Below are 22,209 nucleotides of genomic sequence, written 5' to 3' on the forward strand. Positions count from 1 at the left end.
AGTGCTTAAACCTGATTGGTGTGTCTACAATTAAGCACCAGTGTGTGTGCACACCTGGTGGCTGTGTTTAACCAATTGGTTCATGGGTGTGTTCATTTGAAAGCCTTTGCTTTGAAATTGCGAGGAAATGACATCATGATAAATTTCTGTGTCAAATGCATGCAAGTGTGTTTAGTGTTTTGCAAATCACTGTGTGTAATGTTTTGCAAAACGTGTGAAGCTGACAATGTGCTTACAGTTGTGCAAATCTAAGAATTTGCAAATTGTGCGAAAGTTTTAATTTTAGTGCGTAAGCAATTGAACTGTAATGACTGTGTGCTAGGAAGAAGAAGAAGAAGAAAAAAAGCTTAGCATCTCCCCCGTCGGGGAATCGAACCCCGGTCTCGCCCCTAGACTAACGAGGAGAGGCTTAGTGGTCACATGCTTCAGGATGCACAAAAACTAGGAATTAAGCAAAGCCCTTTTTGAACCGAAATTACCCGGAACAATTTGTACCAGCAACTTTTTTACAGTAACTTTTTTCCCCCCAGACCTGCTACTGTCTGCGTTTCCACTGCAGTCTAAAGTACCAAAGATTAGGCAAATTAGTCCTGTGATGTAGGACTGCGCGCGACTGTTCCTCCCAGTCAGCGACGGACAGGAATCACTTTTGTGCGACACTGTCTGCAACAATAACAAGGAGGAGATTAAAACAGCGCTGCTTTTGCTGGTTATGTATTGGTTTACTAAAGATGTAATTAACAAAACGGCAGAAAAGAGACGAGCACTGATACTAAAGCGTATTCTGAAAGCTCGTAAAGCTAGATTTAAAATAAGACAACGTAGGTTATAATCAGCTTTTAAGGACATTCCCGTGCGATGGCTGAGACGAACACGCGCCATCAGACAGAAAGAGCAAGACTGATTTTTACTGAACGCAGAACGCACCTCGCAAAAGACTTAAAAATGCTGGTTGAATGAAATAAAATGCTGCATGAGTTCAACCAATCAGCACGTTCAGCGCTCAAGTCCCACTCCCGAAAGTTCCTGAACTTTGAAAAAGTACTACCTCGGGAGCAGGGCCGTTCGGAGGGGGAAATATTTACCCGGAACATCATTTAGATCCTGGTTCCTGCAGTTGAAACACACCGAGTACCACTCCAAAGTTCCTAGTTCCTGGGGAAAGTTTCCTGGAATCTGGAGTTTGCCAAATGCTAGAAAGTGGAATAGTGAGCTCTTACCTCCCGTAGATCAGCGGAATAAGGGCCAGGATCCCAGCTCACTAAAATCCCTGCACTGTACAAAGAACTGGAGAGGAAATGGTGGTCTTCAGATGCCATTACCTATGAAATAAACAGACATTATGTTTTTTTTTAAAAGAGATTGCTACTACATGTCATTTTAACCTTTCCCCAGTTAGCAAACAATTTACCTGGGAATTGATCAGTCGCACTGTTGTTTTAGAGCCCACATCTTTCTCAAAGCCTGTTGTTGGTGCGGCATTGAACCGTATCACTGCATCATGTGTATCTAGATTTCAGGGATTTTTTTTAGTAATAATGCCTCATTCATACATAAAATACTTTTTTATAGTATCAAAGAATGATGCCATATCCACAAAAATAAAAATAGATATATATGCACACACATCTCGATCAAGCATAACATTGTGTTGGTCCCCCTTTTGCTGCCAAAACAGAGCTGATCCGTCGAAGCCTGGACTCCACTAGACCCCTGAAGGTGTGCTGTGGTATCTGGTACCAAGATGTTAGCAGCAGACCTTTAAGTCCTATAAGTTGCAATGTGGGGCCTCCATGGATCGGACTTGTTTGTTCAGCACATCCCACAGATGCTCGATTGGATTGAGATCTGGGGAATTTGGAGGCTCAAACTCGTTGTGGTTTTCAAATCATTCCTGAACCATTTTTGCTTTGTGGCAGGACGCATGATCCTGCTGATAGAGGCCACGGCCACCGTTTCCATGAAAGGGTGTACATGGTCTGCAACAATAATTAGGTAGGTGGTACGTGTGAAAATAACATCCACATGGATGGCAGGACCCAAGGTTTCCCAGCAGAACATTGCCCAAAGCATCACACTGCCTCTGCCTGCTTGCCTTGTTCCCAGTGTGCATCCTGGTGCCATGTGTTCCCCAGGTAAGCGACGCACACGCACCCGGCCATCCACGTGATGGAAAAGAAAATGTGATTCATCAGACCAGGCACCTTCTTCCATTGCCCTGTGGTCCAGTTCTGATGCTCACATGCCCACTGTTGGCGCTTTCGGCGGTGGACAGGGGTCAGCATGGGCACCCTGACTGGTCTGCGGCTTTGCAGGCCCATACGCAACAAACTGCGATGCACTGTATATTCTGACACCTTCCCATCAGAACCAGCATTAACTTCTTGAGCAATTTGAGCTACAGTAGCTCGTCTGTTTGATCGGACCACACGGGCCAGCCTTCGCTCCCCACGTGCATCAGTGAGCCTTGGCCGCCCATGACCCTGTTGCCGGTTCACCACTGTTACTTTCTTGGACCACTTTTGATAGATACTGACCACAGCAGACTGGGAACACCCCACAAGAGCTGCAGTTTTGGAGATGCTCTGACCCAGTCGTCTAGCCATCACAGTTTGGCACTTGTCAAAGTCGCTCAAATCCTTACGCTTGCCCATTTTTCCTGCTTCTAACACATCAACTTTGAGGACAGAATGTTCATTTGCTGCCTAATATATCCCACCCACTAACAGGTGATGAAGAGATAATCACCATAATGTTATGCTTGATCAGTGTATGTATATATATATACATATTCTTTCTGGAAATTCAAGGCAAAATGCTTTATTATTATAAAACCATATAGTAATGTCTAGTGATGTAAATTACTTGGTTGATGGATGCAAAACAATATAGGATTATTTAAAACAAAAAATTCTGCCATCAATGCAATGTAAAAACAAAGGTTTTTAAAAAAAAAATATTCTAAAAACAGTACAAAGAGATCCAGATTATTTTGAGAATTATAATGGATTACCTATTTCCTTTCCTAGTCCAGAGTTTTTGAGAGAACCTGCAGATGATACCACTGCACAGGTCTTAAACGGGCCAATATCAGTGGTTATTTGGCGCTGAGGTAACTGAGAGGCCCAGGGCAACCCAGAAAATGGCTCCATATCTGGTGTTAAAGTTGCAATCTGAACCATCTCCTTGATTTGACAAAGAAGTTCAGGGCCACTGAGTTTGGAACGATGTGCTGCATTCTCAGGTCCAGGGTACTTAACTCCATATTTATTCATTGCCTAAAATAAAAACAAAAAAGACTGATAGATAGGTATATCACATTTGTAAGTAGTGGTAGGTAGGGCTTTGTCTATTTTCACCAAATACTAATAACCCACTTTGTTGGCAGAGGCTATTTACACTAACTTCGCCTTCTACTGAGATTGAGCCAGACAAAATTACAAAAGAAACCCATCTGATGTCATATGATGGTGTGGAGAGTAAGACGGGTGGCGTTAGCTTTTGACGCAACCAACCTGAGTTCAAATAAAAATGTTTTCCGGACTTAAGGCACAGGGACAAGTAATTGTCACAATAAGGCGACATCCATTGATGATTTTAATAAATTTAATCATGTACACTGATACCAGTAGAGCTTCTTCATCAGAGGATTATGTAAAATGGATTAACTGAAGAGACTTCATGCCTTGCTGATCAGTTTTTATATAGTAAAGGCTTTTAGATGTCTTTTTCAGTTTGGCTCACCTGATAGTTCTGCACCACCTTCCTCAGCCTTTTTCCCAGCATGGTGCTTGACATCTCCTCATTCCAGACCTCTCCGAGTGCTCCATTAGGCCCAAAAACAACAGCATCCCCACTTGCAGCACCCACATCTCCTCTCCGTTGGCCTCCAAAAATAGTCTCTAGAGCACGTCTCAGCGGTTGCGCCAAAAGCCAATAAAATAACCCATGCTCTCTTCTTTTGGCCCTGAGGCTGCGGTCCTTAGAACTGCTCTCCAGTGAGTAGTTAGAAGATGACAGGATGGGAATAGGCTTCTGAGGATCTCCAGGAATGACACCTGGGAGCTTTTGAGGGTCAGTATACATGGGTTTTGACCCTCCTGTTCCCCGCAAGACCTTCGATAGATCAATGGCACTTTTAGTAAGAATGTATTTTTAATTTTTTACTTAATAGAGTGCTGCAGGGATGACGTAAATTTGTAAGCCAACCTGGAAGTTAGCATCACTCTGGTTCCCTGAAAAAGAAGCCAAAAGCATTTTTTTCCAATGACTTTTGGATTATTGCCGAAAATGAGCTCATTCAAACTTTATTTAAAATCTACAAATTGGAAAGTTTAAGTTAGAATAGTTTGCAAGAGCGCGATTACAAACACAAGGCTGTTAGAACGGACTAGCGAGTAGATGACTTTTCCTCTTTGTGATGGATGTTTAACTCTTTCCTCGCCAGCGTTTTCTAAAAAAGTTGCCTGTCAGCGCCAGCATTTTTGATCATATTCACAAAACTTTCATGGCCCCCAAAATATTTTGCTGTATGAATATGCAGAGACTCTGCTTTCAAAAAACCCTTCATTCTTTTATTTTATCAACACTTGAATGTAAGTATCATTATACCAACATGAGAAAATCATGTTTTCGTCAAAGACTTCATCCGGATTTAATTCAGAATGATGATAAAAACATGGATCGAGTAGATCCAGCCCATCAACACCCCAAAAGCTTGCACAGTCGTATACCTCTTTGTGGATTCGACATTTCATTTTGTAATATTAGACAGTTCCGGTTTATATGCAGTTGAGTGTTTGATGATCACTTTAGCTTACTTGTGTGCAAGCAATCTACTATCCGTTTACAGATCTTCTTCACTTGTTTTTCAATCCTGAGATGCTCAGTTTTTCAATCCTAAAACTTAATTGGGGGAAAGAGTTAATGCCTCCCAACAATCTCTGTACTCTAATTTTAGCCACTTGTTAGCAAATGCCTTTTTATACAATCTTGTCACAACTGCGGTACTGTTGATGTATTTTATATCATAGAATAAAACACAGATATATCTATACCTACTGACTTTGGGATGATGGAACTGGATGTGCAATTAGTTTTATTGTTTTAGGAATCATTCCTACAGCACTCTATTGTGCAGATTTGATAGAGCAGAAGGCAGCATGGGGAAAGGAATCTCTTTGACATACCTTAACAATTGCGTGCGCTCTTGGTTGAGCTCGGGTTCTCGCCTTCACCCCAAAAATGGCATCTGTGACAGGTATGCTGTTTTCAGCGCAAAAGGTGTAAAGGAGAGCCATAGTCATACAGAACAGAGCCATGCACAGGGCTCCTCGACGGGCCCGACGTCTCAACCGCCAGATTAGGCTAACACGATCCATGGCAGCCCCTGGGATCTGGATAGTGAATCACAGACAATATCAGGAATTTAAATAATGCAGCTGCATAGAAGCAAATGAACAGGTTCAGCTGAATAGAAGACATTAGAAAATACACTGAACAAAATTATAAACGCAACACTTTTGTTTTTGCCCCCATTTTTCATGAGCTGAACTCAAAGATCTAAGACTTTTTCTATATACACAAAAGGCATATTTCTCTCAAATATTGAAATCAGGGTTTAAAAACAGAAAAAATTTAAATCGATTCACTCAGAGCAGAATCGATATTTTAACGTTTACGTTTTTGCGTTCCTCATTAAACATTACTGTTCCGAAAACGGTTTGATTTGAAAAAATACCGGTTAATAACGTTATTTTAATTTAGCCTATACTTTAAACAAATATGTATAAATAAAGACTTATTTTCACTCAAAAATAATATAACATCTATATTAAAACCACAACAGAAATACCTTCATACAACAGCTGGAAAAATATTGTCTTGTAATGGACCGTTAGACAATCGAAAGTGGCTCCCAAATTCTTTTCAGAAGAGTGATGATAACATTCTTTGTATAACTTGTTTTTCCAAACAAGACTTGTTTTAAAAATTGCATGAATAAAAAAGAAATAAACTGGATAACCATTGCCCTTTTATTGCACCGTCAACTGCTAATTTCAACGCAAACACTGCACAACACATCCGTGCATCACAATCAAATACAGTCAGCTAATAAAGCTTGATTATTTAATGCAACATAACATTGTAGAACTACAACAACATTTATACCATTTAATACAATAAATTGATGCATTTAATACAAAGCATCAACAGTCTATAAACATTGACCTGTCCTGTATTTGTTACCTGAAAGGGAAAATGTGCGATAGTTGCTGGGCTTAAACAAAATCCACAAACTAGCCTAAATCGGTCTATTGCTAAATTAAGTCCGTACTGCTTGTTTAGACGTACAAAAAGAATGTCCTCCATGAAATGGAGCATTCATTGAAGACCTCAGTGGGGAAAGAATGTACTTGAGGCATGAAAATACGCGCTCTACACTGACTTGCGTTACCGGTAGTGCAATTACATTCATAGCAAGTTTGTGCAAATCTGGGTTAGTGGGAGCAACACTTGCCCAGTACTTAAAAATACACTCACTCCTCTTAAAGGGTTAGTTCACCCAAAAATGAAAATTCTGTCATTAATTACTCACCCTCATGTCGTTCGACACCCGTAAGACCTCCGTTCATCTTCGGAACACAAATGAAGATATTTTAGTTGAAAGCTGATGCTGAGAAAGGCTTCAGATAGGCCTCCATTGGCATTCAGTACATTTACACTCCCAAGACCCATAAAAGGCACTTAAAACGTCGTTACAAAGTCCATCTCACCACAGTGGCTCTACAATAATTTTACGATGCGACGACAATAGTTTTTGTGCTAAAAAAAAAATAAAAATAACACCTTTAACCAACTTGTTCTTGTCTTCCGTGTGTGCCTCCACGACGCATGCGTGAGAATATTACGTAGCGCCGGGGTTCGGGAATCCATGAAATGCACACTTTAGCCCGACTTTGACCACTACGCCGAGACCTAAAGCACGATCAATGTAGAATTCAACAGCTTAGATATGCGCGTCTTCCTCTGCTTGTAAACAAATCCCTTCTGGGTCATGTGTCCGAACGCCGGATCTGCGTCATATTCTCGCGCATGCGTCGTGGAGGCACACACGGAAGACAAGAACAAGTTGGATAAAGGTGTTATTTTGATTTTTTTTTACGCACAAAAACTATTGTCGTCGCATCGTAAAATTATTGTAGAGCCACTGTGGTGAGATGGACTTTGTAACGCCGTTTTAAGTGCCTTTTATGGGTCTTGGGAGTGTAAATGTACTGAATGCCAATGGAGGCCTATCTGAAGCCTTTCTCAGCCATCAGCTTTCAACAAAAATATCTTCATTTGTGTTCCGAATATGAACGGAGGTCTTACGGGTGTCGAACGACATGAGGGTGAGTAATTAATGACAGAATTTTCATTTTTGGGTGAACTAACCCTTTAAGGCGTGCTTCTCTTGAATACATATCCAAAACAGATGAGATGGAAACACTTTTTCTTTTGCCATCAACAGCTGTTCGATCTCATCATCATCGTCGGATGACTGGGATGGAGTGTGCTGTGTAGTTGCTTTGCTGCCAGATAAAGTCTGAATGGCTTCTCAGGCACGACATAGGTGTATTTTTTGCGCTTTCGGATTGAAGTTTGCTGAGAAAAAGTCTGTATCTAGGGTCGAGAAATAAAGCAGCCACAAAGGCGTCATTGTCAAAGAGAGCTGTTTGTCGTGCTTTGAGACACTGAACTAGGCGTTTTGCAAAGGGATTGTCAACTCTGTCAATGCACAGTACACACTGAAGCCAAACACCATAAAAGTCACGTGCTGTGAGCTGGTCAGACTGGAGGCTTTTCGTAGCCATTTTCGCTGGTTTCAGTGCACTCACCAAGTTGGATATTGCCTCCCATTCATTCTCACCTAAAAGCAGTTCTTTAATATTTGGTGACATGTCCTCGCAAAAATTCCGGAGCTCTAAAAGCCACTCCAGCATATCGTGTGTTGAATGTCAGCGTGTTGGACAGTCAACAATGGCCCTTTTGTGTCCCATTCTTTTAAGAAGAGTGACAACGCTCTGTGTGCGCAACTTTTTTGCAACACGTCTATTTTTGGAAATCAAATTGGATGACCGTTGCTCTTTTAATGCGTCGTCAACTGCTAACTGCAGGGTATGAGCCGAGCACCTCACACTGCGCAACACATGTCCTGTCAAAGTGTTCACTTAGCACATCCGGTGTTTCGCCTTGGATTGCATCTTGCTCATCCTCATTCCATTTCTGCGGCCAAGGGATGAGTTTCAGACACTGCCTTTAACATGTTAGCGCCGTTATCTGACGTTACCGGGAAAACTTGCCGTAATTCAACATCATATTCGTGCAAGATATCCTACACAACGGATTAAATGTATGCGGCTGTGTGTCGTTCAAGCTCCCTTACGGCCAAAGTGCACAACACAATTTTTTCTCCATCAGTGTACTGTACATTAATGCCAAGAACAGATCGGTCTCTGCATGTGGCTGAATCAATTTTAAGCATTAGTAGCCTTCCCTTTAACTCATTCTTGAGCTTTTCCCTTCCCACCTGAGCAACACTTGACACCATATCACGGATATTTGAGGAGTTGATAGCAAAATTGTTTCCTATAGCCTGTTGTAATGGGTCGATAATTTTTTTGAAGCCAGTGGCCAGTGTCTTCCATTAATGTAATTGGTCTCCCGTTGACAGTTACTAGCTCTATATACGCATCTTTTAAAACACCAGGATTCAGTTGAATATGTAGGTCTGTTGTCTTTGGCTTTTTAACTATGACCGCATCCAGAGTTGTTTGTCCGTCTACTGTAGATGCTGGTCTTTTATTGCTGGTTGAATTAGCATACTCTGCTGGATGTTTACGTTGAATGTGCCTCTGCAAGTTTCCTCCGTGATTCCCGGTTACTTCTGCCCCGCATCCTTCAATATTGCAGACAGACTTGTTAGACGACTTGTCATAGGAGAAATAATGACGAAAAGGATTTTCTTGGTGGCGGCCCATCTAAAAAAAGTAATTGACAGTGGAATAAGCTATTATATAGGCCCAGGCCTTTTTTACATTCTAAAATTTAATCTAAAATTAGCTCACTCACATTAATTACAGAAGAGAAACAAACTAAATTTGTTTGCATTACTTTGTATGGCTAATCTTCAAAGCATTTTTTAACTTAAACATACCTCTGAACATTGGATGGGTAGCCTACTTTGTGCTTATTTAAGACAAATCTTATCTGGCCAGAGAGATCGTCTGCCGATGACTGCTGCGCGTGCAGTTCACTCACGGTTGATACGTCAACGTCACATGCTGTAATACTCAATTCATGATTGGTCACTGACAAATTAAAATATTAAAGAGAACGAAAAAATAACGTTATTAACCGGTTAATGGTCATTTCAAATAAACGTTTCTGTTCAGAATGATTAAAATGGATTTTGTTTTCGTTTTTGTTCCTGTTCAAATTTTATTTGTTTCCGGTTTTCGTTTTCGTTCCTTGAACCGGTTCAGAGCCCTGATTGAAATATTGTTCACAAATCTGTCTTAATCTGTGTTAGTGGGGGGTGGGGCTTGGTCCGAAAACCAGTCAGTATCTGTATTTGCAGTATCAGTATTTGCCTCACGCAGTGCAACACATCTCCTTCGCATAGAGTTGATCAGGTTGTTGATTGTGGCCTGTGGAATGTTGGTCCACTCCTCTTCAATGACAGTGACAATGGCAGAAACTGGAACACGCTGTCGTATACAGCGATCCAGAGCATCCCAAACATGCTCAATGGGTGACATGTCCGGTGAGTATGCTGGCCATGCAAGAACTGGGATGTTTTTTTTGCTTCCAGGAATTGTGTACAGATCCTTGCAACATGGTGCCATGCATTATCATGCTGCAACATGAAGTGATGGTCGTGGATGAATGGTCACGGTATCTCTGTGCATTCAAAATGGCATCAATGCACCTGTGTTCGTTGTCCATAACAAACGCCTGCCCATACCATAACCCCACCGCCACCATGGGCCACTCGATCCACAACATTGACATCAACAAACCGCCCATCCACACTTTGTCTGCCATCTGCCCTGTACAGTGAAAACTGGGATTCATCCGTTAATAGAACACCTCTCCAAAGTGCCAGACGCCATCGAATGTAAGCATTCGGCCACTCATGTCGGTTACGACGACAAACTGCAGTCATGTCGAGACCCCGATGAGGACTACGAGCATGCAGATGAGCTTCCCTGAGACGGTTTCTGACAGGTTGTGCAAAAATTCTTTGGTTATGCAAACTGATTGTTGCAGCAGCTGTCCGGGTGTCTGGTCTCAGACGATCTTGGAGGTGAAGATGCTGGATGTGGAGGTCCTGGTTTGGTGACACACAGTCTGCGGTTGTGAGGCCGGTTGGATGTTCTGCCAAATTCTCTGAATCGCCTTTTGAGGCGGCTTTTGGTAGAGAAATTAACATTCAATTCACACGCAACAGCTCTGGTGGATATTCCTGCAGTCAGCATGCCAATTGACCTATCGATAAGCCCCTCCCATCGAACGCAGATGAGCCAATGGCAGTTGAGTATCAGTTGCGCTGGGACTGGAACTCGGACATCTTTAGGTTTCAGCGCCATAGAGAAAAATTGGAAGATTCAAAGCTCTCATCGGTTTGATGGTGTTTATGCTACAAAAATGGTAAAATGATGTGTCTGGGGTACTGTTAACACTGATTACAGGTATCCTGAGAGGATTTTCTGGTTGTCATACTCTCATTATTTTCCGATTAAAGTCCCTGCTAACATACAAACCCGATAACTGTTCTCACGTCATGTAATGGTGTAGGTTAAAAACATATAAACGAAGGTATTCATTTCTGTGCCTCTTCATATTAAACTGGTTACATGTAAATTGATTTAATCTTACCCTGTGTTACATGAACAGTGTACCACCTGGATGCTGTCATCTGCTATTGTGACGACTGTAACATGAGGCTTCTCCCGTTTGCATTGTGATCTGTAAACCATCGCTTCCAAATTAATCTCCCACCATATATATTTAAAAATCTTTTATATGTTTAAGTCCCACTTGAATGCTCCTCGACGAGAGGTGGTCCTTCTGTGTCAGACTTTATTGTGATTTATCTTCTAATTTGTTTTTGTATACATTTTTGATATTTCTGTTAGTTTAGATATGTTTACGGTCTGCATTATCTGTCTTACTAAGGAGGACTCCTATTTTGATGGGTATTACGGAGCGATACACGTAGTGAAAGGGAGAGCTCGCACTCGCAGTTTATTGGAGTTGTTTTCAGATACAGCTCTTTTTTTTGGAGTGAAAAACGATGTAATAAACTTCATAAACCATCAGTAAAGTTTGGCCATCATTCGGAGGGGGTCCGCTGCATTCTGTGTACAAAAACAACTTGAAATAAGGTTTTCACATTGACAGCTGTCATTGTAAGACGGTTAGCAACTCCGTTTATTTGCCCGAGTACGGTAACTAAGGGGGTAACATTGACATCTGTGGCATTGTGCTGTGATAAAACTGCACATTTTAGAGTGGCCTTTTATTGTGGCCAGCCTAAGGCATACCTGTGCAATAATCATGCTGTCTAATCAGCATCTTGATATGCCACACCTGTGAGTTGGATGGATTATCTCGGCAAAGGAGAAGTGCTCACTAACACAGATTTAGACAAGTTTTGTGAACAATATTTGAGAGAAATAGGCCTTTTGTGTACATAGAATTTTTTTAATTTGAGTTTAGCTCATGAAAAATGGGGGCAAAAACAATCATTTTGTGTTTGTGTTTATCATTTTGTTCAGTGTAGTTTTAAACAGTCAAATATTGACTTTGAAGTTCTAGTATATCAATCTGTGTGAAAGGAACATGCCATGTTCGAAATTAAATTAGTGTGGGAATGCTTGTTTTTGTAGATAATATAAATGGTTCTATGAATGTCCACTGGAGGTGAGCGTAGTGAGAACCCAAGTGCAATTTATTAATCCTTACACTACGTGCTGTTGTATGCTTGTTGTGTGTATGTTGGAAGCGGAGACCTCTGGTGTGCATTATTTTTCAAATAATTCAACAGCCTGGAGTCAGTTATTCCTTCCGTAAATGTAAACTGAATACAAACTAAACAAAGACTTGGCTTGAACCATGACCTAAACTTGAACAGAAACAAAAACAGCAGTTACATTAACAAAGCTAGACCAAGGAACAATGAAACACTAGGGCAATATATACACATGGACTAATGACTTAATAAGACACACCTGTGAACAATCAGACAATGAGCCAATCACAAAACCGAACAGACACACATGGCCTGAATCATAACATTACACATGAGAAGAGGGAAGCACATAATGAAGAACAGAGAAGCAATACATCAGATGACACAATGATAGCAAGTAAAAAGAGTTTTGTGTTATTCATGGCAGAGGTCATAAATTCTTAAGCGCAGACAGAAAAGAAGAACAGAAAAGATACAGATAATTGTGATAGCAGCAGAGAGGTTCCTGGATATCAAAGGGCTAACATGGGAAATGCTTAGAGATGGTCTAACTTCAGAAATACAGCCTAGTCACAAATCATGGGATGGGTCTTGATGTTAGTAATATTACAATGGAATGCTAGAAGTTTGGTAGCTAATGGATTGGAATTTACGGGTTATCGAAACCAGATGGAGGAAAACCAGATGTGAAATGTGTACAAGAGTCTTGGCTGAAACCTACATTTGATTTTGTAATAAAATGATATGTATTTGTGAGAAGAGATCGGGAAGAGGGAAATGGTAATGGGTGTGTTGCTTTCTGCAAAGTCTGGAATACAGTATAGAATGGTGGGGAAAAGAAGTGAAATGAAATTTGGTGGTGGAGGTATGGAAGGATGACAAGAGTGTTGTAATAATACATTTTTACAATCCATGCAAGCAAATGACATTGGAAGAGATGAAGATGATATAAGGGCAAAGTAGAGAGAGGGTGATCTGGTGTGGGGATTACAATGACCATAGTAGTATGTGGGGAGGAAGTGTGATTGACAGAAATGGACAGGTGATTGAAGAATTAATGGATGAAATGAATTTGATCTGTCTGAATGATAGGAGAGGTACACAAATCGATATGAGAACAGGTCAAGGATCGGTGTTAGATTTAACTCTAGCAAATAGGATAGGAGGAATAATTAACTGGAAGGTATTAAAGGGATAGTTCACCCAAAAATGAAAATTCTGTTATCATTTACTCAAGATATTTGAAAGAAGGTTTGTAACCAAGCAGATCTCGGCAGCCATTGACTACCATAGTATTTTCCCCCCCACTACGATAGTCAATGGCTGCCGAGATCTGCTTTGTTACAAACATTCTTCCAAATATCTTCCTTTGTGTTCAGCAGGACAAAGAAATGTATACAGTTTTGGAACAACTTGAGCATGACTAAATGATGCCAAAGTTTTCATTTTTGGGTGAACTATCCCTTTAAGGAAATGTACTATAGGCAGTGATCACTTTTCTCATAATAAAATAATCCTCATCTATTAGGAAAAAAGTGAGAAAAAAAAAGAGAATATTATGGATGTCCCATTTGGAATGAGGAGAATGAGAGAAACTACTCCTGGTCAAGATGAATTCTAGCCTAGAAATCTAGACGCACCCTAGCAGCAGCAAATGTAATTTGCAGCCAGGGTCGTCTAGCAACTCTCTGTAGACTTGCGAGCTTGAAAAATCAAACTCTAGTCAGGCCAATCACAGCATGTATAGAGTCGGTAATGACGGCAGAGTTGTGACGGTTCCGCGTGAAATCCCTGCTAATAAAGAACGCTATGGCACTGAAGTCATTCTTAAAAAAGGAAGATGTGTTCTGAGTTTTGCCGACCGGATACGGCAAAAGTTTAATCTATCAACTAGCTCCGCTGGTGGGAAAATGCATGAGACTCCGCCACAACCCGCTTGTGATTGTTGTCACCACTGATAGCGCTCTGGTTGGTTGTAGTGCTATCCTATTGCATGCAGAGGGAATTTGAAAGACAACCATTTATCCCGCTCCTCGGACTGAGCCCTGCCAATGGTGTGTTCCCAGACCCAACATCTTGATGTGGGTCTGGCTTGTCAGGCTAGATGAATTCAGCTATTATGATAAAGCAGTTAAGTGAGGAATCATTGAGAGTAATGTTAGAGTAAAATAATACAGTTTGGGAAATGAAGGTACTACCACAAAGTTAGAAAGAGGCACTAGTATTGGCTTTGTGGTTCAGAGGAAGAAACTGGAAAATGCAGAATACTGTGGATGAGGTTGTTATTTGCTCATACAATTGGGGATTTAAGTTTTGAAGAAGTCACAAACTATTATATATTTTCTAGCAAGAAAGTAGATAATGAATGGAAAATAAGAATATATAACAAACAAATGGCACGAGTGACATCAATTAGATTCCTAGGAATGTGGCTGCAAAATCTCAATTAGAAAAATTGGATAGAATTCAAGTGCAAGCATTGAGATTTTGCTGTCGGGCAAATCCAACAACACCTATTGCAGCAATGCAAATAGAGATAAATGAAATGCTGCTTGATATTAGATGGCAACAATTAATGGCAGTATATTGGACAAATCTAAAGAATCAGGATGAAGTACATCCAACAAAGAAAATACTAGGAATATGTTGGGAACAAGGAATTAATAAACAAAAGAGTTTTAAATGGGTTGTTGAAGGAGATATTAAGGATATATATATATATATAAGCAAATATAGATGTGTACCAAGAGTGGTGTACTCACATAACCCTTAAACAACAATATTTTTGGTGCGGCAAAAAAAGCTAAATAACGACTTATAGGGTGATGGCCGATTTCAAAACACTGCTTCATGAAGCTTCGGAGCGTTATGAATCATCGTGTTGAATCATGATTCGGATCGCGTGCCAAACTGCTGAAATCACGTGACTTTGGCTCTCCGAACTGCTGATTCGATACACTGATTCATAACGCTCCGAAGCGTCATGAAGCAGTGTTTTGAAATCGGCCATCACTATATAAGTCGTTATTTAGATTTTTTGGCGCACCAGAAATATTCTCGTCGCTTTATCATATTAATATTGAACCACTGTACTCACATGAACTGATTTAACATTAAATATGTTTTTAGTACATTAATGGATCTTGAGAGAGGAAATGTCATTGCTGGCTATGCAGGCCTCACTGAGCCATTGGATTTCAACAAAAATATCTTAATTTGTGTTCCCAAAGATGAACGGAGGTCTTGCGGGTGTGGAACGGCATGACGGTGAGTAATAAATTACATTATTTTCATTTTTGAAACCTTTAATGGATTCTTCCTCAGCCAATAGTAGATTTAAAGAGCCCCTATTATGGATTTTTGAAAATTACCTTTCATGTAGTGTGTAACATAATTGTAAGTGAATGAAAACATCCTGCAATGTTTTAAATCTGAAAGTGCACCGTATATAAAGTTATTGTCTCTCAAAAGTAAGAGTCGACTCTGTCTGGGTCGATTAAACAAATAGTTTTTTAAACGAATCCCAAGCCGTGTCGTTGTGACGTCAAGACGAAACATTAGCATATTGCCCGTCCACTTACACCAGGCACCAGGGAAAACTTAACCCCCTCAAATACTGCAGCTGATTCTTGTGGATACTGAATAGTATCATGTCGAGAAGACGCTGTGCTCTACAATGTGTTTATTGTGTTTCATATTGTGTAGGTATCTGGCTAAATGGCTAACTCGCGTTATTACTGAAATACTACTGTTAATCAGCTGTGGGCTGCAGTAATACCTAAAACTGTGTCTATTAATGCAGATTGTCTTTAATGTTAACCTACATCTGATATTCACGTTTGTGCTGGGCTAACGAATGTACTGTTATTGATACAGTTCTTCCAATATTTCATCATCGATTCAGACTCGCTCTGGGATTGGTGTAAAATCAACGTCATCGTTACTGTCTTTACCGTGTGTACAATCGCTGAGCTTTAGGAAGCCTCCGGACGGAGGCGGAGTTCAGTTATGGTAATAGGCGTTTGTTTCCGAAATACGCGCTGTATGCGATAGACCATTCACAACAGACTCGGGCATCTGACCAATCAGAGCAGGGTAGGTTTGTGGAAAAAGAGGGATTTAGAGAGACTGATTCATCCATCGAGTCGTTTGAGAATCATTGAACATTGTTGTGATGTGCAATGTATATTATGAGAAAATTAAACAGTTTTTTGACCTTTGATGCATGTAAACCTGTTGTTGGAGACCTCCAAAACTAAATTAGGAAACTTTAAAATAGCATAATAGGGGCACTTTAACATTAATGAAGATAAGACAAAAAGAAGGAAGTAATGAGATTGAGGTAATGAGAACAAAGGAATATTTAGGGCTTAAGTACGGAAATAATATACAGATACACACAGATGCTTCCAAAAAAGGAGGAAGAGTAGGAGTGGCAGTCAATGGTCCAAAGTTACTAATAAAGAAAAAAGTGATCAACTGTCTGTATATACAGATGAACTGATGATAATGAAGTGCTTAAAAAGTGGCAACAGTGTTGTGATAATGAGACTTAACGGACCCATTTATATGCAATACAAAAGAAAGTGGGAAAAGGTAGAAACAGGGGGGGAAATAAGAGGGAGGAAAATAGAATTACAAGATTAAGAATGGGACATACAGGTTTGAATAAAACATTCCATTTAATATCTAAACATCCAACGGGATTGTGTGAGAAATGTGGACAGAGTGAAACTGTAGAACATGTGATTAATAATTGTAAAGAATATGATGAAGAAAGAGAAGTGCTAAGAGAAGAAGTATGGAAGAATGAAGGAAAAGAGTTAAAGAATTAAAGAATTTATTAGAATCAGATATAGGAAATAGTACAGTAAATGTGTTGTTTCAGTTTCTATTCTAAATAATACAGGATTTATAAAGAGAATGTAGGAGAAGTATATATAAGGGAGGTAGAGGGTGAGGGTAAGATGTTGATATATTGTGTCAGTAGAAGGGAAAAGAATATCGGAAGGTTAAATAAGGATATAGTGAGTTGTTGACATGGACATGATCTCATAATGGGATAGGAATCAAATGACAAGGGTAAACATGACTGTGAGAGTAACAAAAAAGACATGAAACAAACTTGTAACAATACCACAACACAGATATGACAAAGGGCCTAAAACTAACTTTTTGCCATATCTGCCAATGGCCAGTGACTTATGAAAATTTACCGGCCATAAATATTGTTTTACTGGCCATTAAACTATTTTTGCAAAAACACCAAAATTTTAGATACTGGTGAAAATTCACTTTTCAGATGCAGAAATGTAATATAGTAATGAAATGTAAAATAACACTGCATACTGTAGTCTTCACAAACCTCAAGCGGAAGAAGTTAAATTGAGCTTAATTATATGCTTAAGTATTTGCGCACTGACGCAGCTTTTCTGGGTGCGCGCTTTGGATGTTTGCACACAGAAAACTTACATGCGAGTAACACGCTTAAATATTTAAATGGGAAAGACTTTCGTTACAATGCAGCACATGCCTCTTAACTTTCGTAATAATTTTTTGACGTTCATGTTCTCACAACATTGCATTGTTAGAATTCATAAAAATGTTACCGGCCAACTGGCAATCGCCATATTTTGTCATTTTCTCGCCAATGCCAATTTAAACTCGTATTTGGGGCTTGGCAAGTGTTAATTTTAGGCCATGTATATAGACAGCCTTTGTAAAAGAAAATTAATGTACAACATTTCCCCTCTTCATCTGAATATCATGTCTACTTATTGCACATTGGCTTTTTGTATAGAACCCAACTGAAAAATAGGCTTTTATTGATGTCATTTTATGAAGAGGCAAAACTGTTGGGTTAACTGTTGTGTTAAATATGTAACATGCTGTAATGAGTTTGCTTTAGTTGACCTACATTTAAGATAGCAGAGTATAGTAATGCAGTTAAGCTGTCTGGGGTACATTTTAAACCAAAAAGGGAAGAGAACAATTGATACAAACTGGTGCTTTTTGGATAAGGGATATTCCTCTCAGTACAAAAATGGTACTCCAAGGCACTCAGGGTAGGATTTAAAATGCAAAAATCCTTTATGAATCATGGCTTGCAACCTTACAAAACAAAAACACAAGACTGTGGCTAGATTTAACTGACTGATATCATTTGCCATTTGCAGTTGGGGAGGAGTTGAAAACGGCGCCTTCAAGCCAGACACTTTCTACTTCCCATAGTGATGCTCAAATGTCATTTTCATACTTTATCACAGATGAAGTGGATTAGCAGCCATATCACCCTGTAGGTCAAGACTGGTTTCCCACTGAAGCTAAGCAGGGCTGAGCCTGGTAAGTACCTGGATGGGAGATCTCCTGGGAAAAACTAGGTAGTGGTCTGGGTGGGTCCTAATGCCCCAGTATAGTGATGGGGACACTCTACTGTAACAAGCACTGTCCTTCGGATGAGACGTTAAACCGAGGTCCTGACTCTCTGTGGTTATTAAAAATCCCAGGATGTCCTTCGGAAAAGAGTAGGGGTGTAATCCCGGCATCTGGGCCAAAGTTTCCCATTGCCTCTGTTCATCATGGCCTCCTTATCATCCCCCTATCCTGATTGGCTTCATCACTCTGTCTCCTCTCAATCTGTTATTCAAAACTCAATCTGTTATCTCCTCTCACCAATCAGCTGGTGTATGGTGGGCATTCTGGCACAATATGGCTGCCGTCGCATCATCCAGGTGGATGCTGCACATTGGTGGTGGTTGAGGAGATTCCCCCGGGCTGAGTGATGACTAACAGACAGCAGATAAATGGCTATCCACCTGTCACTCAAAGTGGCCATGCCCTTAATTATGCAGAACTTTAAGGCTTTATATAATGTAAACGAATGAGTTATTAAAAAAATTCACCCCCCTCACAGTTGTCATGAAGGGCAAAATTAGCCGTATAGACCAAAACCACAATTTGTACCAGGCTGTAAACATGTTTATTTTTTGCTGTAAAGTTGGCCATTTTAACATGGGGCTCAATGAGATTCTGCTCCCTTCTGGAGTCTGTCTCTAGGGGCCAGTCGATGAATTGCAGTTTAAGTCACTTCCTTATTGGCTTCAAGAGAAACTGCGGGAGGTTGCCGCTTGGTTCCACCCAGCCTCAAGTCTCCTTCATCGCAGCTGTTTCCACCCAGCTCCAAGTCAACTTCAACACTGCTGGTTCCACCCAGCCCCAAGTTGCCTTCATCGCCGCTGGTTCTGCCCAGCTCCAAGTCTCCTTCATCGCCGCTGGTTCTGCCCAGCTCCAAGTCTCCTTCATCGCCGCTGGTTCCACCCAGCCTCAAGTCTCCTTCATCGCAGCTGTTTCTGCCCAGCCCTAAGTCAACTTCAACACTGCTGGTTCCACCCAGCCCCAAGTTGCCTTCATCGCCGCTGGTTCTGCCCAGCTCCAAGTCTCCTTCATCGCCGCTGGTTCCACCCAGCCTCAAGTCTCCTTCATCGCAGCTGTTTCTGCCCAGCCCTAAGTCAACTTCAACACTGCTGGTTCCACCTAGCCTCAAGTTGCCTTCATTGCCAATGGTTCCACCCAGCCTCAAGTCTCCTTCATCGCCGCTGGTTCTGCCCAGCTCCAAGTCTCCTTCATCGCCGCTGGTTCCACCCAGCCTCAAGTCTCCTTCATCGCAGCTGTTTCCGCCCAGCCCTAAGTCAACTTCAACACTGCTGGTTCCACCCAGCCCCAAGTTGCCTTCATCGCCGCTGGTTCTGCCCAGCTCCAAGTCTCCTTCATCGCCGCTGGTTCCACCCAGCCTCAAGTCTCCTTCATCGCCGCTGGTTCCACCCAGCCTCAAGTCTCCTTCATCGCAGCTGTTTCTGCCCAGCCCTAAGTCAACTTCAACACTGCTGGTTCCACCTAGCCTCAAGTTGCCTTCATTGCCAATGGTTCCACCCAGCCTCAAGTCTCCTTCATCGCAGCTGTTTCCGCCCAGCTCCAAGTCAACTTCAACACTGCTGGTTCCACCTAGCCCCAAGTTGCCTTCATCGCCAATGGTTCCACCCAGCTCAAAGTTTATAATTTAATTCATTTAAGGACAGACACTTTTTTTTCAGTAAACCAATAAAAATAAATAAAAAGCCATTTTGTAAAACTGCTGTACGAAAACCCATACCGAACCATGACTTCAAAACCGAGGTACGTACCGAACCGTCAGTTTTGTGTACCGTTACACCCCTAGTGAGAACATTTACTATTTTAGCAGCAAACAATCAAAAAAAACTAATCTTCATCACAACTTTTGATAAACTACTAGATATATATTATTCCCCAAGTTGCCTTCATCGCCGATGGTTCTGCCCAGCTCCAAGTTTATAATTTAATTCATTTAAGGACAGACACTTTTTTTTCAGTAAACCAATAAAAATAAATAAAAAGCCATTTTGTAAAACTGCTGTACGAAAACCCATACCGAACTGTTACACCCCTAGTGAGAACATTTACTGTTTTAGCAGCAAACAATCAAAAAAAAAACTAATCTTCATCACACCTTTTGATAAACTACTAGATATATATTATTCATCGTTTTCAGTCATGAGACTGGCACAGAGACCTGTAGGGCAAAACATCCGTTGAACTGCATACAGGCAAGCAGACAAGCCCAGAATATGAACAAACGTAATGCTGTTTTTCTATGGAAAAACGCTTAAGAAGAAACTGTGTATTGCGCTTGTATTCTGGGTTCATCTGCTTGCCGGTACATAGTATGCATCATCAATAAGGTGTATATTTAATATTATTATATAAGTTCTTAGTACAAACCTGGTAAAAAATAACTGGCGGCCGATGGAGGAAAGCCTTGTTTTGCCCTCCAAGTTGGCGTTCCTATAAGGGTGTAACATCACATGAAAACTATAAATTACAAACATGGATTTTTACATCAGTTGCATAAATTAGTATTTCTTATAATGTGGCAACTGTAGCCTGTACTGTAACATTTTTAATTCCGGAACAGGGGTGATTTGAAACATGTATTGTTTCAAACATTGTTCAAGTTTAGTGAAACCAGATGTTTTCATTATGTGTTTTGGGAAAAAATGAAAGTGGAAATTTGTGGAAAAGAGGTTGTGTAACTATGTTTAAAGCATGAGATAAGGTTTTTAACAAGCTTTTTAACTAGGTTTTTAACTTTTGACTAGCTTTGTTACAAATGTGATCAGTTTGGAGTTTTGTTCTAAGAATTTAAAAAATGTCCCACTTTATACCGCTTTAAAATATAAGAGAGCAAAAAATAGACAGACAGACGGATAGGGGGACACATTGTTTGTGAATTTACCGATAAATGATAAGTGAATACATATTTAATGTTAAAAATGTTTAATCAGGAAGGGACTTAAGCTGTTATGGTTGTTTTGTGTTTGTATTGTATTATAAATACATAAAAAAATATTCTTATTACAGATAGAGGCAAAACTGGCTACAACCACATTGTGTACAAATAATAAATATGGCTATCAGACACTCTGGCCGCCATACGTTTGGATGGGATATATATGTCCATATGAAATAAGCTATGCATAGGCCTGATTATTGCAACCGCATTCCGTTTTACATAACGCGGAGTAAATATAGGCTATAAAAACCGGAATAACTCCGGCATCTCTTCTGTGCGTGATGGTTAATTCATATTTGTTTTTTTTGGATTATGAAATGCATACATTTAATTATTAAACGGCACCAAAATGTTATATTAAATTCTAAATGCATTCAGACATTGAAGAAATTGTGTAGCGAAATGATGCTGCGTGGATGAGACGGAATATGATATGCACGCCTACCTTGTATCCCATATTTTTTCCGTTGCTTTTCTTTTGGTTAGTACAATCAGTTTTCTCCAGTGCCCAGTCTTGTCATTTTGGTAGATATTTTATGCATAGAGGAAACCTATATTGTATAATCCCTTAATATAATGACCTAAATCACGACAAGACTTGTTCCCTTTTACCTTTCGAAAAGATGCTCTACAACAACATGACATCTAAATATAGATCTTTTCGAGCTGATGCATGTTGATAAACCGCCATGTTTATATACTGCATAATAATATGGACAGACTCGGATCTGGTGCGTTGATGGTTCAGTGATGTCTCTAGCGGACGACAGCGGTCTGTGCCCTTATAGCATGCGACTGCGGCTGTGAATGCAGCGGATTCTGC

General features: G+C 40.4%; 1 protein-coding gene across 2 annotated transcripts in view; it reads right to left on the bottom strand.

The window, feature by feature from the left end:
* The window catches only part of st6gal1 (ST6 beta-galactosamide alpha-2,6-sialyltranferase 1), a 28,283-nt gene extending 6,074 nt beyond the window's left edge, over positions 1-22,209 (bottom strand). Inside the window, exons 1-7 of one of the 2 annotated variants that reach the window (XM_079835534.1) lie at positions 21,832-22,209; positions 20,816-20,878; positions 5,190-5,396; positions 3,745-4,116; positions 3,014-3,278; positions 1,412-1,509; positions 1,221-1,322 (exon numbers count right to left, since the gene is read on the bottom strand). In XM_079835534.1, the coding sequence (XP_079691660.1) occupies positions 1,221-1,322; positions 1,412-1,509; positions 3,014-3,278; positions 3,745-4,116; positions 5,190-5,396; positions 20,816-20,878; positions 21,832-21,843 (1,119 nt within the window). In that variant the 5' untranslated portion in view covers positions 21,844-22,209. The remainder of the gene's footprint in view (positions 1-1,220; positions 1,323-1,411; positions 1,510-3,013; positions 3,279-3,744; positions 4,117-5,189; positions 5,397-20,815; positions 20,879-21,831) is intronic. The other variant, XM_079835535.1, reaches the window with a different exon arrangement.

The sequence above is a fragment of the Gobio gobio genome (genome assembly GCF_949357685.1).
Source record: "Gobio gobio genome assembly, chromosome: 14".
NCBI classification, from domain to species: Eukaryota; Metazoa; Chordata; class Actinopteri; order Cypriniformes; family Gobionidae; genus Gobio; species Gobio gobio.